This window comes from Nicotiana attenuata, unplaced genomic scaffold (genome assembly GCF_001879085.1).
Source record: "Nicotiana attenuata strain UT unplaced genomic scaffold, NIATTr2, whole genome shotgun sequence".
Taxonomy (NCBI): domain Eukaryota; kingdom Viridiplantae; phylum Streptophyta; class Magnoliopsida; order Solanales; family Solanaceae; genus Nicotiana; species Nicotiana attenuata.
This window is the reverse complement of record NW_017672943.1, coordinates 96,915-114,769: the sequence shown is the minus strand read 5'-3', so window position 1 is coordinate 114,769 and position 17,855 is coordinate 96,915. Positions and strand designations below refer to the sequence as shown.

The 17,855-nt window shown below is 37.9% G+C and overlaps 2 protein-coding genes across 2 annotated transcripts; one reads left to right on the top strand and one right to left on the bottom strand.

The window, feature by feature from the left end:
• Nucleotides 1–3,161: 3,161 nt before the first annotated feature.
• LOC109214997 (probable peroxygenase 5) lies at nt 3,162–4,299 on the bottom strand (the record flags this gene model as incomplete). The annotated part of the gene is made up of 2 exons (XM_019378993.1): nt 3,162–3,470; nt 4,172–4,299. Coding segments are annotated over 2 exons (270 nt in total), but the record flags the coding sequence as incomplete, so codon positions are not given.
• A 5,296-nt stretch (nt 4,300–9,595) lies between these two features.
• LOC109214998 (heptahelical transmembrane protein 1-like) lies at nt 9,596–12,835 on the top strand. Its single transcript, XM_019378994.1, has 4 exons — nt 9,596–10,014; nt 10,268–10,360; nt 11,497–11,554; nt 11,911–12,835. Exons 1-4 carry the CDS (start codon nt 9,725–9,727, stop codon nt 12,595–12,597), a joined length of 1,128 nt encoding a protein of 375 aa, XP_019234539.1. The 5' UTR covers nt 9,596–9,724; the 3' UTR covers nt 12,598–12,835.
• Nucleotides 12,836–17,855: the final 5,020 nt, after the last annotated feature.

Genomic DNA, 17,855 nt, shown 5'->3' with positions numbered 1-17,855 from the left:
CCTACTTCGAGTTTGAGCAAGCACTCACTGGACACTAGTTCGGTTGCGGTCCAAATTACCTGAACCTCGAACCTATGAATAATAATTTCATAGAGCATAAATAAAGCGCAAATTTCATAAGGCAGAAATGAAATTTCACAAGAAAGATCTTTATATATGTCAAAGTAATTTACAAGGGCAACATGGCCCGATCGGAATTCTATGCAAAAAATCCAAAAAAGATCCTAAGTACTTAATCTTCTCCATGAGCAACATCTTCACCCTCGGGGTCTTCTCCGCTATCGGACCCACTCATGCTCTTAGAATCATCATCATCAGAAGAGACCAATGCTTTGGCTTCGGCTTCAAGCTCTTTTGCATCTTTGATCTTGGCAGCAAGGTCAAAGCCACGAGCGTGGATCTCCTCGAGGGTCTCTCTTCGAGACTGGCACTTGGCATGCTTGGAAACCCAGTATTCTCGAGTCTGAGCAGCATCGGCAACTTCCTTTGCTCGAGCTTGAGCGCCTTCGGTGTCAGACCAGTAGATGCCACGATTACCTCAGCATCGGCCTTAGCCGTCTCAGCCTTAGATTTCGCCACTGCAAGTTCCGTGACCAACTGAGCCTGGAGCTCCTCAATTTTCTTGGCTTGTGCCAAGTTCTTCTCTTTAATGCCTTGGAGTTGGATTTCAGCCGAGGATAACTAAGCTCGAGCAGCCTCTTTCTCTAAGGCAAGACAGTCCATATTTTGCTTCCGCTATGGGTTCCGCCTTCACTGCATCTACCTCTCCACGGAGTTGCCTGATCATCTCGTTCAGCTGCTGGACCTGTGAGATCGAATTGTTATCCATCATTCCCGAACCGATGCCATGGGCTTCTAAGACTTTTTTTACCTGCTCGGTCAGTTTGCTCTGTTCTTTCTGAGCCGCGGCCAGCTCAGCTCGGAGGCCCTTGATTTCTTCTCTTTTTTGCTCACCGAGAAGCTTGAGGGCGTTTCTCTCCTGAGTAAGCCCTTGAATTTCTGCCTCAAATCGGCTCAGTTCTCCTCGAGACCCAAAGAAAGCTTTAAGATGAAGCACCGAGGCCTACACAAATAGAAGAAAAAGAATTAGGTAAGAAGAGAAAAACGCAAGTAAAGGGAAGCCCGTCGACTTGGCCCACAAAGAAGCGGAGCAGTATGACTATCCTCCAGAAGGAGGGGTGTATTTGGCCGAGTGTGACCTCGTACTTCTTGCAGAAATCCACAATAACCGGGTCCAAGGGGCCCAATGTGAAAGAGTAGGTGTAAACACTTAGAAACTTCTCCACATATGTAGTAATTGACTCCTCAGGCGAGGGCACCACCACGTGTTTGTTTACCCAGTTGCAATCCTTCTTAACTTGGTTTAAAAGGCCACCGGTGATTGTGCATATGTACCTCGACATTGGCTTGCATCAGCTTGGAACTGAGGGGGCTTTCCTACCTTAAAGTTAGAGTCAAGAACGCACGGCGGAGGAAAGAATTCTTCAGGGTGTGGCTCCGTCGCTGGTTGCTTGCCGGCTGGTTGAGACGAGGAAGCTTTCTCTTTCTGTGAAACGGTTTTAGATGTTTTGGCCATTTTTTGTTTTGGTGAACAAGGAAGAACAGAGATTGGGATATTTGGTACTTTAGGGAAAACAAACAAAGAAAGGCTTGAGAATCTGTAGAAGACAAAGGAATATGAAGATTGAAAGCAAAGTTTGGGCAAAAGAAGGAAGATATATTTATAGGTTGGAGACGACGGTTCAGAAACCGATAGTGGCCAACAACGACTTACAGGAATTAAATGCCTCGACATCCGAACTGATGGGACGTTTCGGCGCCCACTAGTCGCTAAGGTCACGGTCGGGCTCGTCACTTACGTCATGGAAAACCAAGGGAAATTAAAAGATTCAATTCGTTTCTTGTCGTAGCCATCCCAGAAATGAGGAGACTATCTGTATATGGTTAAAACCGGGCCTGCCCGATTTTGCTGATTAACCGAGAACAGAGGGATGGATCGAGGATCGGCCCCGTAGTGTCTCAGACCGAGATATGAGGATAAGGTACTGAGTTCGAGATTTGAAGTACCTGTCGAGATCGAGACCAGCAATGACTGAGACCAAACAAGATAGACATCGAGTAAGATCGAAGATAGCATAATAACGGAAAGGCGAGATATCCGTGATTGACCGAGGATTATGCGGAAATCTCGGAACGGATCAAATCAAGAACTGTTGTTTAGCTAATCATGGGATTTTCTTCTGTAATTAGAATTGTACCATGGGTAGAATTCCTCTACTATATAAAGGGGGCTCTAATAATTTGTAAGCATCTTACATTCACGCATATCGAAGTAACATATTACATTTTGTTCTCTTAAAGCTCTCTTAAGCTCTGCTGCCTACTTCATATTTTTAATAGTTCGTTCGTTTGGTTCGAGGGCAATCAGCTCAAGGGCGATAATTGTCCATCACATTAGTTTGCTTTATTTTACCGTAATTTCTATCATTAATTCTTACATTTATCAGTTTGTGCCAAGTGAAATCGCATATCCTTAAAACCACTTATAAGTTTAATTGTTATCCGATTTTAAGGGTAAACAATTTTATAAAGGAACTGAAATATTAAATTTAAAGTCAAGACCTTTTTTATTGATAGAACCCCTAATTTATGGTCTTATTCCCAATTCTTTATCTTATCCGCTAGTCTGTTACTATCTCCTAAAAGCAACAAATAGTCAAAAAAAAATTATTTTTTTTTGCAAATACAAAGAGACTCCATTCTCCTTCATAGCACCAAGTTCAAAGTTCAAATTGCAGGTTAGTCATCTTTTTTATTCCTCCACGTAGAAAATTTTATTCTTTTTAACTCAAGTTACCTGTGCTTGTAAGTAGTGTATAATGGATTATTTTGACTAATTTTTTGTGGGGATGGAGAATATCTATATATATTTTTCACATATTTATATTTTTCTTTAAATTTTTTGCAATTTTACCTATTTATATATATTTACTGTAATTATATTATTTTATGAAATATTAAAAATTAAATAGTCATGGGGCTTACGCCCCGTGCCTCAGGGCTTTTAATATAAAACGCCTCGCCTTTTAAAATACTAGTTAGGATTTGAGTCGATCGATTAGCCGGTTGATTGCATGGATCGCTTCACTAGCTTTCTAAAATAAAAATGCATATTTCTTTGTATTGCTCATCTCAAAATTTTGAGATGTGAGAAGAAATTAAAAGAATTATAAAAATAACAACAAGAATAGAAGTATTATTCACAGCAGAAGACAACAACATAATTAACAACCAATATTGTACATCAAACGAGGATATGGAACTAGGGTCACTTCTTTGAAGCATGCTCTCTTGCCTTTTGCTCGAAAAGGCTTCCATCATAGACAGCTCTTACGGTTTCTTTCGTCAATATGCCATCCTTATTTTTGCCTAAATCATATAAAGAATTCCAATCTACAGAAGCATTTGCCCTACACACAAAATTGAGTTTTAAAAATAAACATAAGGAAAACAACAACAACAACAACCGCCCAGTGTAATCCCACAAGTGGCACAAGTGAGGTCTAGGGAGGGTAATATGTACGCAGACCTTACCCCTACCCCGAGGGGCAAAGAGGCTATTTCTAGGAGACCCTCGACTCAAGAAGGAAACAAGAGACGATATATTAGTACCATCAATAGAATCATAATAAAATAACAACAATATAAGAAATACGAAATAAATGCAAAGTACAATAATAACTAGCAGATAAAGTCCTACATCAGTAGATAACCACTAGCATCCTAGAACTAAATCCTAACTGGCTAGTCTCACTCTGGTGCACCGTAGAAACATAAGGAAAACAACCTCATCAATAAAGGAAATAGAGATAATTGCACTTTGGTCCTTCAATTATTCATAAATTCTAATGTTGGTGTTTTTCGATATCTCATTATGCATATTTAACCTTTAACCAATTAAAATGTATATTTTTAGCCTCTTTAAACTACATTACTCTCAAATATGAAGTAACAATACAAATTTACTTTAAAACATGAGTAACTAAATAATCGTTTAATAGTCAGAATATGTCAAAAACACAAATTTTCCGAGGAAACAATAGATGGCAGTGTAGAGAAACACTCTATACTAACAAATAACAATAACAACAAACAGGGAAAGAGAGGATACCATCCGAAGTAATCCTTTGGTTCTCTTTTAGCCTTGAGCAGTTCTTTCACTTCGTTGTGTGTTAAGGATTCTGCATTTTGATTTGCATGCTGCTTAAATATCTCCTCAAACTTCTCTGGCACAAACCTTCAATAGTTCCATAAAGTAAGTCAAATCTTGACATATATAATTCATTATACAAGTATACTATTATGCAGAGCTGAATCTGGAATTTCTAAAACATGATTGGAACCATTAAATAAAGGAGAAAAATAAAAGTATTAAGTCGAAATTGATCCATGTTCCTTTGGATAAATAGCTTAATATTCAGCCAAGTGCATCATTCAGCCTTAGCATGGGTACTTACAGATAATATTAGACTAATAGTAGAAAATACATACATAAAATACCTAGTTTGGTGGAAAGACCATGGTTCACGTGCACCATAAACTACCCCATAAATCCGCCCCTGCTATTTTGCATAGTCAGTGACGCATGGAGTGCGCATACTGATAATAGGTGAATTTGACTATAATCACGCCTTAAATAATCACCTTCTTGTGTAGTTTTTAATGCTAAAAGTGATGACAAAATGCTCTTATTAGTGATTTTCATGATTTGTAGGTGATATATGTATAAAGAAGGCTAAGGAGCAGTTTTGGAGTCAAAAGTGATGAAAAAGAGGCCAACTGTGAAATTTCCCAAATGACGCATGCAAAAAACAGGCCGAAGATTCAGAGAACTGGGCCCACCGCGGTTCCACCGCGACCGCGGCAGAACCGCGGTGGGAAGCAGCTGCTGAAGATTGGAGATTCCGCGAGGGTGTTTGGCCGCGGTTCTACCGCGACCGCGGCAGAACCGCGGCAGGCCCAGTAAACTTCAGGGACCAAAGTGTCAATTACGGGATTTTTAGACCTAAACCCTATTTAAAACATTAGACTTCGCCCAAGAGAGGCATGTATTGATTTTTTAGGTTTCTTAGCAAGGAAAACCATTGTGAGAAAATACTCTAAACATCTTTCTTCTTTTCTTTTGATTTTATGATGAATTCTCCCATATCTATGAGTAGCTAAATTCCTTGTCTAAGGCTTTGATGGAACCTATTGGGTGATGAACTTCTTGTTTATGTGAATACAAATTGCTAGTTTAATCTTTATTTGTTCAACTTCGTGTTCGTTGTAGTTAATTGACAGGATCCTCAATTAGCTGTGCCTATTTAGTGTGCATAACTTGAAAAAGAGTGCATATTTAGGGTATTGTTGAACAACACCACTCCTAGATTATTAGAGGAATCTATAATAGCGGGTTTAAAGGCGGGATTAGGAATAACGAAGCCTTGGGTGCAATCTAAATTGAATTGTGCTAAATAAAGCAAGCTAGTGTATCTCGGGAGAGTGCAATAGTAGATTACTGTAATTACTCGGGAGAGATTTGAGGTAAGATTAGCGTTCATGATTGATAGAGAGGTGTGGGTAAATTTGTATGGGCATAAACAGAAGGAATTCCATCAATAGGGGAAATCATTGACTTAGCTTTTTCTCATAATTGTTTACAACCCTTTTAATTTATTTACAACCATTTAGTTACTTGCAAGCTAGTTATTAAAGAACACTCAACTGAGAATTTGAATATTTGGGAAGCTGGTTCTGAAGACTTAGTGGGTCTGAAGATAGCGGTTGATAGGTTAACTCTCTGTGGATTCGACCCTGGGCGTAATACTCGGGTTATATTTGCAACGTCCGCAGAGTCCTTNATTTGAGTTCATGTCTCAATATCTGAATACTGCATATAAAGGTTAAGAACTAGAAGTCCTGAATATGAGCCTGTTTATTGTAAAACTGCAGCCCCGTTGTATTAATTCGAATAGGCCTGTTAATATTAAGCCAGGGTATTTGCACTACTCATGCTGAGCTTACACAATTCTAACAGTCTGTTGTAATTGATGGCCACTCTAGTGTACCAGTCACGTGCATTGCATTTAACATGCAATTTGATGCTTCCTCTGGTGTGATTTTCACCGTTAGTGACATCTAGGAATGCACCAGTAGGCAAATAAATAAGTATACTTTGTTCTTCCTTGTATAAGTCATTGAATACAATTAAAATAGCCTGAAGTAACTCAGCAGATTTACATTTGTCGATTTGAGGTTCTGATTGGTTTGGCATAGGCCCAGGCCCAGTTTTGACTCCATTCTCGTTTGGGCCTGGACCAAGGCGTTCGATGGACCAGTTGAAAGCGTGCAGACCTGAGTGTATTTTCCCCTCGTTGGGCTTATCTTAGAGCCCAATGGCTGGACTGTGATGCATAATTACCACTTAGCCCAATAATGAATTAAGTAGGACTTTTTCCTCCATTACTAGAGACAAGTAAATAGAGAACCATAGTTGTTTTTAGGTTTGCCTTTAAATAATAAATGAGATGAGCCTCGCCAAGCAAAATACACAAATTACGAGGTCCTCAATAAATATTTTATTAATCTTTAGACTCCGGGACGAGCCGTTTAGCGAATTTCACGGTTTTCCCCAAAGATGATAACGCGTAGTTGCTGTAGGCGCGTATTTTAATAATATTACTTTCCTAAATTCGGGTGCACATTTATGTGACCCAAATCCAAATCTCAACGAAGTCGAAATGTGTTAACAATCACGGGTGCACTGGTGCGACGTGATTCGAGATGCGTTTTCACGACGTTGCAATTCTTATTAAAAATAAAAATAAAAGCGTTTGACTGATAAAAGCACATAAGCTAGAACATGTTTTGAAATCAGATAAAATCAAATACAACAGTTGAGCGACCGTGTTAGAACCACGGAACCCGGGAATGCCTAACACCTTCTCCCGGGTTAACAGAACTCCTTACTTGGATTTCTGGTTCGCGGACTGTTAACAGAGTCATAATTTCCTCGGATCGGGATTCAACCGGTGACTTGGGAAACCATTAATCTCCCAAGTGGCGACTCTGAATGTTAATAATAAATCCCGTTCCGACTGTCCTTTAATTGGAAAAACTCCTTTACACCTTCACAGGTGTAGGAAAAAGGAGGTGTGACAAATACTACTAACCCCTACACATTCAAGCCTTAAAATTCAAGACCATCAAATACCCACACTAGGGTTGGGTCACAACCCTAGATATAGGTTTAGCTACTCATGGAAATAGCAGAAATTAAAGATGAAATAAATATAAAATTTATAATGCTAGATTAAAAGATGAAAATCTAATATTGGAAGATAATTCTAGTACAAAATTGCCCAAAATGGAATTTCCAGCCGTCTCACGTGCTCAGCAAAAACATAACTTTACCTAAAAATATCAAAAAGATCTATTTATAATAAGCTAAAATTTTTGGACAAAAAAAGCCCCTGCGGAGATTTCGCGGCCGCGTAATTCTGACCGCGGCCGCACTCTTGTTTTCGCGGCTGCGTAAATCTGATCGCGGTTCGTGTTTTTAACTTGGATCCAGGTAGGACTTATTGGCATATGATGGTTTCATCTTTCCTTAAGCACTCCATTTTCTCATTTCAGCTCATACTTTGTTGACTCTTTGAGTCATTTTCTTCTTCATTAGGGGAAATAGAGAGACACATTGTCACTCTTTCTTACTCATGACGATCATTTTTCTCCTTTTCTAATCATTCCATGCCTTTCATCATTGGTTTCTTTGAATCCCTTCACTTTTCTATCTTATTCACTTTCTTTTTGACATATTTCTTTTTGGATTTTCTTTCTTTTATTTTGCCTTCCCTTTTCTTCATTTTTTTGGTACCTTTTATCACTTTCACATTCCCCGTATCTCCCCCCAAACTTATGCTTTTTCCAATTGTGAGTGCTAAGGAAAGATCGGGTGCCAAGAGAGGGTCATTATAGAACGGATAAAGGCTTGTATCATGGTTATTAAAAGAAAAAGGGCTTCGGCTCAAAGGGGTTGACTAGGGATATCATATTGGTAGGCTACGGAAGATTTCAAGTTTCAAATTGGATCAAGGAGAGCCTACAATCATTTCCCAAGTCGAGCTACACTTAGAATTTCGCCTAGGAAAACATACAGGGCAGGTTCTAGACTTGTTGGCACGGAACTTGGACTTGCAATTCAATACCTCACCTCACAAGCTATTGGATTGTTAAAGAGAACAGAGTCGAGNGAAGAGTGTGGGATAAAACTATGGGAAACTTACGTGAACTTTGATAGCCTTTAAATTTGGGAAACTTACACAAATATCCCAAATAAATCTCAACTTACCAACCTCTAGCCATTAGTCATAGACTTACCAAAACTAGCCAACAAAAATTGAAAAACTAAATAATAGGGTTCTTTCTCTCAAAGAATCACATGCAAAAATCACCTTCCATATTTTTAGCGTGATTAGCAACATTAGATACAAGACGGAAAGGAAATTTCATGGACGGGATAGCAAATAAGGTGATGAAATACAAAAATCTATACAATATTCCAAAAATCTAAACAAAAAAGGAACTTTTTCAATGGGTATAGTTGAAATTCATTGAAAATATATAGATAAGTCAATATACAAAATTTGAGGAAGATTGGAGGTGATTTGGACTGGTTTTGTATCAAAATTCGTAATTAAATCGAGTTCAAAAAAGTCTTCTGCGACACATGTATCAAACATGTATCACGCATGTATCACACACACAGGTATACATGGATATACATGTGATACACAATTGATACATATGTGACACACAAATGATACACAGTGTGATACACATATCATTTTTTTCATGTTCAGCTTTTACTTCGAATTTTCAATTCAACCCACCTCAAAACTTCACCAAATCATCCCAACACTGAGATTCAAGCTCCTTAAGTTGTGCCCAATCTATTCTAATAACACCCACTCAAAACAAAGCAAAAATTTGATATTTTTTGCTACAAATAGCTAATTGGCTAATTTGGCTAATATTAGTAATATTTTATCAATTGGCCAATTTTTGTAATGAACTACTTATAAATGGACATAACTGGTAATTTCCCCCAGTAAAATCCCACTAGTGGAGTCTGGGAAGGGTAGTGTGTACGCAGATGATATGAATAGGGATAGCGATCACTACTCGGAATATAATTATAATTTCATTCTCCACAACTATTTATTTTGTAATATTTAAAATTTAGGTAGCTAGCTCGATTCATGTACGAATATCCCTGTATGCAATACAAAAAGTAGACATAATTATTTATCAAAAATATAAGAATTATTTTTTTATTATAAAAAAAGTCACCAATTAAATGGGAAGTCTAGATGCCACGTGTACCAAATAAAAAAATATAAAAACAATAAGGGGGTCATCAAAGTAACATGACAAAGAGGTTATTGATGACCTAACTCAAAGGGATTGTCCTAACTGTTACAAAATCTTAGAAAATAAAAAAAGAGAAAAAAAATCTCTATATATACTCTCTTCTTCTTCTTACACTTTCTAACATAGCCCAAAAAAACACATCCCCAAAAAACCAAAAGCCAAACAGTCAGAAAAAACTCAATCAAGAAACATAGAAAAATTTTATTTCTCTTTTTTTTCTCTCTATAATTTCACATTGGTTTAAAAGAGTATGATCAAAAACTCTAAAGGGTCTGTTTGGCAGAGGAAAAGCAAGGAGAATATGATGAATCAAGAAAAAGATGAGAAGCAAATTACAAATAGTAGCAAGAAGATGAAGAAAAATATTAATGGAAAAAGCAAAGGGGAAAATGAAAATTACCCTTTGCTTTGTTATCATGAATTGCCAGGATATATGAAGGATAATGAGTTTATTTTGAATTATTACAGAGCTAATTGGCCTATTAAAGAAGCTTTTCTCAGCATTTTTCGTTGGCATAATGAAACTCTTAATGTTTGGACGTAAGTATTTTTTTTTCCCTGTTCGATTTGATATATACTGACAGTTTAAAGAATTTTATACCGTCGATATAGTAGTTATAATTTTTGCTATACAATTAGCATGTAGAAGTTAAACTCGGCGTTCTTTTATTTTGTTTGGGTGAATTTTTAAATTTGGAATTGTAGGAAGCTTATTATTTATTTTCTATTTATTTAGCATATTGTAAAAAAAAAAGAAGATAACTTTAATTACTTGTTTGATTATATTTTGCAGGCATTTACTTGGATTTATTCTATTTGTGGGATTAACTATAATCAATGTAGTGGAAGTACCTCAACTAGCTGATTTTATGACTATGTTTATTTGGTAAGTCACCTAAAATCTACTGTTTTTGAACTTCTTTGCCTTCTATTTTGTTCTCTCTAGAAATCAATCCCATGAACTAAGAATGACTAATTATTCACATTAAATTTTGGTTATGATATTAAAAAAAGTAAAAAAAAAATTGTTAGTATATATATATATATATATATAAATTTTATACATTTTGCGGCTATCAAATATAAGTAGTTTCGACGGCAGGCTAAAAATTATAGTATTGTTTAATGTATCGGCCATTAAAAAGTAAACTCCAAAAATAAATAAAAAAAAGGCGAATAATTTATAGAGCAGATCCTAGTGACAGCTAAAGACATTGAATATGGGGTCCAATTTGATGTATGAAATGTTGGTAAAATTAATGTTTTTCTGGAATATGCTGTACTATATTGTTGGTCATCAAACTCCCAACTACATTCCATAAATACGTTCCCATTTATTTATGCTATTTTTTTTTTCTTAGCTGTCATTCACCAAAAAAAAAAAATTAGTATAATATAAATAATCTTGGTTGGTGCTTCATTAACTTTTTGAGGCAGCTAAACTTTTAAAGTTGTAAATTTTGACTATTCTTTAAATAGCAGTCCTAAAAACGGCTATTTCTGCACCTAGCCCGTTATAACTTGTGATTCCTTCTAACATCACTATGGTGCTTCATTAAATTTTGAGGCAGATAAACTTTTAACCCTTTATAATTTTGACTATTCTTTAAATAACAGTCGTAAAAACAGCTATTTGTGTAACTCGCGCGTTATAACTTGTAATTACATCCAACATCACCATTCAATTTCACCTAAGGATTGTTACATAAATAGCCGGCAAGATTTAATATTTATTTTTTCTAGTCGATATACATAGATTATACATTAATTATATACAGTTATACATATATTATATATGAATTATACATATATTATATATTCGTCGGCTATTTTTAGTTTAAAAAATTAAGTGAGAGGTTTTTTTAGGTTAATTCTTCTTTCACGAAAGGCCTTAACCTCACTCACTATTTTTGGTCCCTCCCCTACCCAAAATAGATTAAAAAGAATAAGAAAAAGATTTTTTTTTTTTGCTTAATTCATTGTCTTGATAATTAATTCTTATAATTTGATTCAATCTCACAGGAACTTTCCCACGAGTGGAGATGCAAATGTCTCCAATAATTCAAAGGAATTTTTCCAGGTTAGTCACTTTTCAATTCTTTTAAAATCAAATTTTGTTGTTTTGAATTCTAACAACAACAATAATAACCGCACCAGAATTGCAAGCAACTTAAAGTCGTCTATATAAATCCTCACTATCTACAGTCAAACCTCTATATAACAGCCTCGTCTGTTCTGACATTTTTGAATTGCTATAGTGAAGTGCTGTTATATAGAATATATATTATAACATAACATGAAAAATTGATTTAAAAAAAAGACTTGGCTGTTATCATAAAGTGTTGTTACAGAAAAATCTGACTGTATATCGCTCCAAAAGGGCAGGGAAATAGAATGAACACGAAAAATTAACAAATGTGTATTTTTTTTTTCCAGGGTTCAGGTAGACTAATTGATTTGAAGCAAGACCAAAACTTACAACTTGACATAATGTCAACAAAGAGTGTACAAAGTGAAACAACATGGCCATTTTATGTATTCTTAGCTGGTTCAATGTTTTGTCTTCTCTCAAGCAGCATTTGTCATCTCTTCTCTTGTCATTCCCACAAGTTAAACATCCTCTTACTTAGAATGGACTATGTTGGAATCTCAGTCATGATAATAACATCATTTTTCCCACCAATTTACTACATTTTCCAATGTTCACCACATTGGCAAATTGTGTACCTAAGTGGTATCACAATTATGGGAATTTGCACTATCATCACTCTACTTTCCCCCGTGTTTTCGACTCATAAGTATCGATCATTTCGAGCTGTGTTGTTCATGTCTATGGGATTCTTTGGTCTGATACCTGCAATCCACGCGGTGATACTTAATTGGGATGAGCCTGAGAGGAATGTCACACTAGCGTATGAGTCCGCCATGGCATTGTCTTATCTAATTGGGACTATGTTTTATGTTACTCGAATCCCGGAGAGATGGAAGCCTGGATTTTTTGACCTAGCTGGTCATAGTCATCAAATATTTCATGTATTTGTGATCTTAGGTGCATTGGCACACTATGGTGCTGCACAAATTTTCTTGGAATATCGGAGTCGATTGGGTTGTGACAAACCCTAGATTATAATGCACTATGACTTTATTTACAAAAAAAAAAAAAAAGGATTATCACACTTGTTCTTTTATGTTTGTATTTTTAGAAATTATTTAACGGTTTGATGTAAGGTATTGCTTTGTGTTATAGAAGGGGTTAAGTTTTTTTACCCTTTTAGATACAGGACAATTATTCATTTGTTATGTAATGAAATTCTAATGCATACATTTTAAAACTTGAGTGAATGAACACATAGATTTTTAAGTGATTGCCTTTACTTTTTACTACTTCGTCTGAAGAAATATTAGCCTCGGTTTTTCTTTTGAATTTCGTTCTTCTTCTCCTTCTTCATTTATAACGAATGAAAAAATACTCACCGCACCTTTCACCGAATGATCTAATTTTAGCCGAATGATCTAATTTTAGAAATCAAATATTAAAGTAAGAATACTGATAATAGGTGAATTTGACTATAATCACACCTTAAATAATTACCTTCTTGTGTAGTTTTATTGCTAAAAGTGATAACAAAATGCTCTTATTAGTGCTTTTCATGATTTGCAGGTGATATATGTACAAAGAAGGCTAAGGAGCAGTTTTGGAGTTAAAAATTAGAGAAAAGAGGCCAAATGTGTAAATGCCCAATGAAGCCACGCCCTGCCAGCCCTTAGAATTCAGAGAATCGGTTTGGCCGCGGTTCCACCGCGACCGCGGCAGAACCGCGGTGGGAAGCAGCTGCAGAACTTCAGAGATTCCGCGAGGGTGATTGGGCGCGGTTCTACCGCGACCGCGGCAGGCGCAGAAACTTCAGGGACCAAAGTGTCAAATACGGGATTTTTAGACCTAAACCCTATTTAAAATATTAGACTTCGCCCAAGAGAGGCATGTATTGATTTTTAAGGTTTCTTAGCAAGGAAAACCAGTGTGAGAGAATACTCTAAACATCTTTCTTCTTTTCTTTTGATTTTTATGATGAATTCAATCTTAGTTTATTTTCCCATAGCCATGAGTAGCTAAATTCCTTGTCTAAGGTTTTGATGGAACCTATTGGGTGATGAACTTCTTGTTTATGTGAATACAAATTGCTAGTTTAATCTCTATTTGTTCAACTTCGTATTTGTTGTAGTTAATTGACAGGATCCTCAATTAGCTGTGCCTATTTAGTGTGCATAACTTGGAAAAGAGTGCATATTTAGGGTATTGTTGAACAACACCACTCCTAGATTATTAGAGGAATCTATAATTGCGGGTTTAAAGGCGAGATTAGGGATAACGAGGCCTTGGGTGTAATCTAAAGTGAATCGTGCTAAATAAAGTAAGCTAGTGTATCTCGGGAGAGTGCAATAGTAAATTACTGTGAGTACTCGGGAGAGATTTGCGGTAAGATTAGCGTTCATGATTGATAGAGATGTGTTGGTAAATTTGTATGAGCATAAACAGAAGGGATTCCATCAATAGGGGAAATCATTGCCTTAGCTTTTCCTCATAATTGTTTACAACCTTATTAATTTAGTTTACAGCTATTTAGTTACTTGCAAGCTAGTTGTTAAAGAACACTCAACTGAGATTTGAATATTTGGGAAGCTGGTTCTGAAGAATTAGTGGATCTGAAGATAGTGGTGGATAGGTTAACTCTCTGTGGATTCGACCCTGGGCGTAATACTCGGGTTATATTTGCAACGTCCGCAAAGTCCTTTTTATAAGGCATAGTTGGGCGTGATCAAATACCTTTAACCTAATTATATTTTGGTGATAAATTTACTACCTAGTGCAAAGAACTTCCTTCAACGATGACTCACATATCTTTGCTTGGGAGAATTTTCTGTGTTTTCGAGCTTTAATCATATTATGGTAATAAAGAATTTTTTTCCTATATATATACTATATACAAACTACTTAACCCGATTTAATTGAAGTTTAATTTACAAATTGTATAGGGTAAAATCGGTTCACATTAAATTTTCCGAATGATAGAGTGACACGTGGAATAAGGGAGGAACGGAAGACGAAGCAAGTGGAAGCCAAGACCGAGGACAACAACTTCGGTTGGCATAGGGTAGACCCCGAAGGGAACATTGTTAACGACGACAAACAAATATTTGCCACCAGATGACATTCAATGAAGAATATTCTTTGGTATTGAATACATGCCCGTTACAGAGAATTTTGGCATTCATTACCTGCCGTTACATATTCGTCAATGACCCCCATTATTGTCATTTAAGAGGGGCTTGACCCTAGGTTTAGCTATAAATAATGACTTCAACAGCCATTGTAAGACACGAATTTTCTGACAAACTTATGCTACACATTATTCCAAGTTAAATAATACTTTATTTTCTGGCTTACAATACTCTTATTTACTGCCTTCAGAAGCCCTGCTCCTAGAACCAAGGTATCTACTATTTTATCTCGACTTCAACGCTAAGTCTTGCATTTTATTTAATTTATTTATCATTTTGGGATCAAATCGATTTGTTTGTCTATAAACCAAGCTATAAATTCAGCTGTACAATTTTACAGGTAAATAATTTGGCGCCCACCATGGGGCTTAGACAGTTGCGTGATTGAGTTGATCCTTTCATCTATTACTAATCTGTTTGATTCTTTGTTTCTTAGCAAAAATCGTAAAATATGGTAGCTAATGATAACGACATCACACCCAACGTTGAGGCCTAAGAAAATCCGCCTCAACACGAGGATTCGATCAGTGATACCCGTAACGAGGAGGACGTAGCCACGCCGGTTCGTGGCGGACAATATCCACGACACGTACGGGAGGCGACTCCTGATGACGCTGAAGACGAGGATGTTGCGGACACAGTAAGGATCTCGAGAGAACAACAAAAGGTTATCATGGGCTATCTCTCACGGCAAGACCAGGCCATGACAGAATTAAGGCAAGCTTTTCCGGGTGCTTCCAACAACGCGAATGGAAGAGGTCCAGTTCCTCCCGGTGCTCCCGCGAATCAAACAGCCTAAAGGGTCAATAACAACACCCCAAGGGGTGAGGTCGGCTTCGATGGGGCTGGGGGGATTGGCAGCGGATCTGGTAACAACAACGATAATGATCCCTTTGAAATTAAGTGCATGCAGTTTATGAGGGAAATAAACGCTTGAATGGGCCAAATACCAGGCGCACCGCCAGTGTTGAAGGGATCAGAATCAAAGAAATACACACAGATGCCGTTCAAACCGAGCGCGGCACCAGAGTTAATTTCGAAGCGGTTCAAAATGCTAGACGTACCAAAATATGATGGGACTTCGGAGCCTCAGGAGCACATCACCACCTATACAACAGCGGTGAAAGGAAACGATCTGGCTTCACACGAAATTGAGTCGTTCCTGCTGAAGAAACCCTCATGAAGGTGGCTTTGACCCGAACACTCAATAGATTCCTTTGAGATTCTTGCAGACTCTTTCATCAAGGACCATGCCGGGGCCAGGAAGGTCCAGGCCCGAAAGGCGAACATTTCAAAATTGCGCAAGGAGAGTCTGAATTGCTGCGTGAGTTCGTGAACAGGTTTTAGAAAGAAAGGATGTTGCTACCAGCCATTCTGGATGAATGGGCAGCTGAGGTATTTACTAAGGGGCTGAACCCGAGGAGCTCTAATGCCTCCCGAAAACTAAAAAAAAGTTTCTTGAGTTCCAAGCAACTACATGGGCAGATGTCCATAACCTTTACGAGTCAAAGATAAGAATGAAAGATGATCAACTCGGGTTCTCGACATCAAATAAGGGTTGGGATCGAGAAAAGAACATGGAAAAATCAAAAGGATGATTTTGATGCAGAATGATGATCTTCCAAGGGCCGGTTTTTGCCCTAGGAAAGGGCTGAAGGACGCGACAAAGGGTTCCGGTCGGCGGATAGGTTTGCTCCGATAGAAGAACTAAACGTGGCCGAAATAGCATATCATTGCAAGATAAGAGGTATCGGATTCTTGGGACTCCACCTATCCCAGGCTGTCCGAATACAATTTTAATGTCAGTGTAGTAGAGCTGTTGTCGGCGATGAGGAACATCAAGAAGCATAATTTCCGAGGCCAATGAGATCTGCTCCCACCCAGAGGATCCAAATCTATGGTACGAGTATCATGGGACTAACGGCCACCAGACTGGGGACTGCTGACATCTGAGGAGGTGGCAACGTTAATTAAAAATGGCTATCTCAGAGAGTTCTTAAGCGACCAGGCCAAAAACAATTATGGCCGCAACCGGGTAAACACAGATTCCTCAAAGATAGGCGAGGACCCTCCCTGACAAACCATTAACATAATTTTCGGGGGAAACGAGATCAACGGTGTGACCTTCTCAGCAGTAAAAAAGACAAAGGTGTCGGTGACTCATAGCAAGAGACTCTGGAAAGTCGCCGAGCACGATATCAACTTCACAGAGCAGGACGCCGATGGACTTCTACTACTGCACAATGATGCCCTGTTAATTTCTCTTAATGTTTTAGATTTTAAAATTAAACGTTTTTGGTGGACCGAGGAAGTTCATCCAATATCATTCAATGGAGAGTGCTGGAGCAAGCCAAGCTAACCGAAAGCATCATTCCGGCAACAAAGCTCCTCACCGGGGTCAACTTATCAAGTGTGACGATCCGAGGGGAGATCTTGCTGCCCATGAACGCCGAAGGGTCATGAAGACTACCCTGTTTGAAGTAGTAGATGGTGACATGGGCTACAACATAATTCCTGGCAGACCGCGGTTACACGAGATGAAGGTCGTACCATCAACATATCACCAACTTCTGAAATTCCCAACTCTAGAGGGAATCAAACAAAAATAAGAGGGTATCAACCGGTGTTAAGGCAAATGAACGCGGTCTCAGTTTTCGACAGTAAAGGGAAGGAACCCGCAGCATAGCAATTACAAGAACTGGCTCCTTCTCCCGAATCAAACGAAGACGACAAAGGGGAAGAGTCGTTAGAATCCTACTAGGTACCGAGGTATTTATAGGTGCCAGAAGAAACGGACACGACCAAATCCACAGCGGAGGAACTCGAACAAGTAGCAACAACAACAACCCAGTAAAATCCCACTAGTGGGGTCAACTCGAACTAGTAGCATTGTTCAAAAAGTTTCTGGAGAGGAAATTCCACTTGGGGATAGGACTAAACCCCAAGCTCAGGTCAGTATTTATAGAATTTCTTAAACTAATGTTGATTATTTTGCATGGTCGCATGCGGATATGACAAGTATCTCGCTAGAGGTGGTCGTGCATAAGCTAAGCTTGGACCCCAGCATCCCGCCGGTAAGGCAAAAGAAATGCCCTATTGCC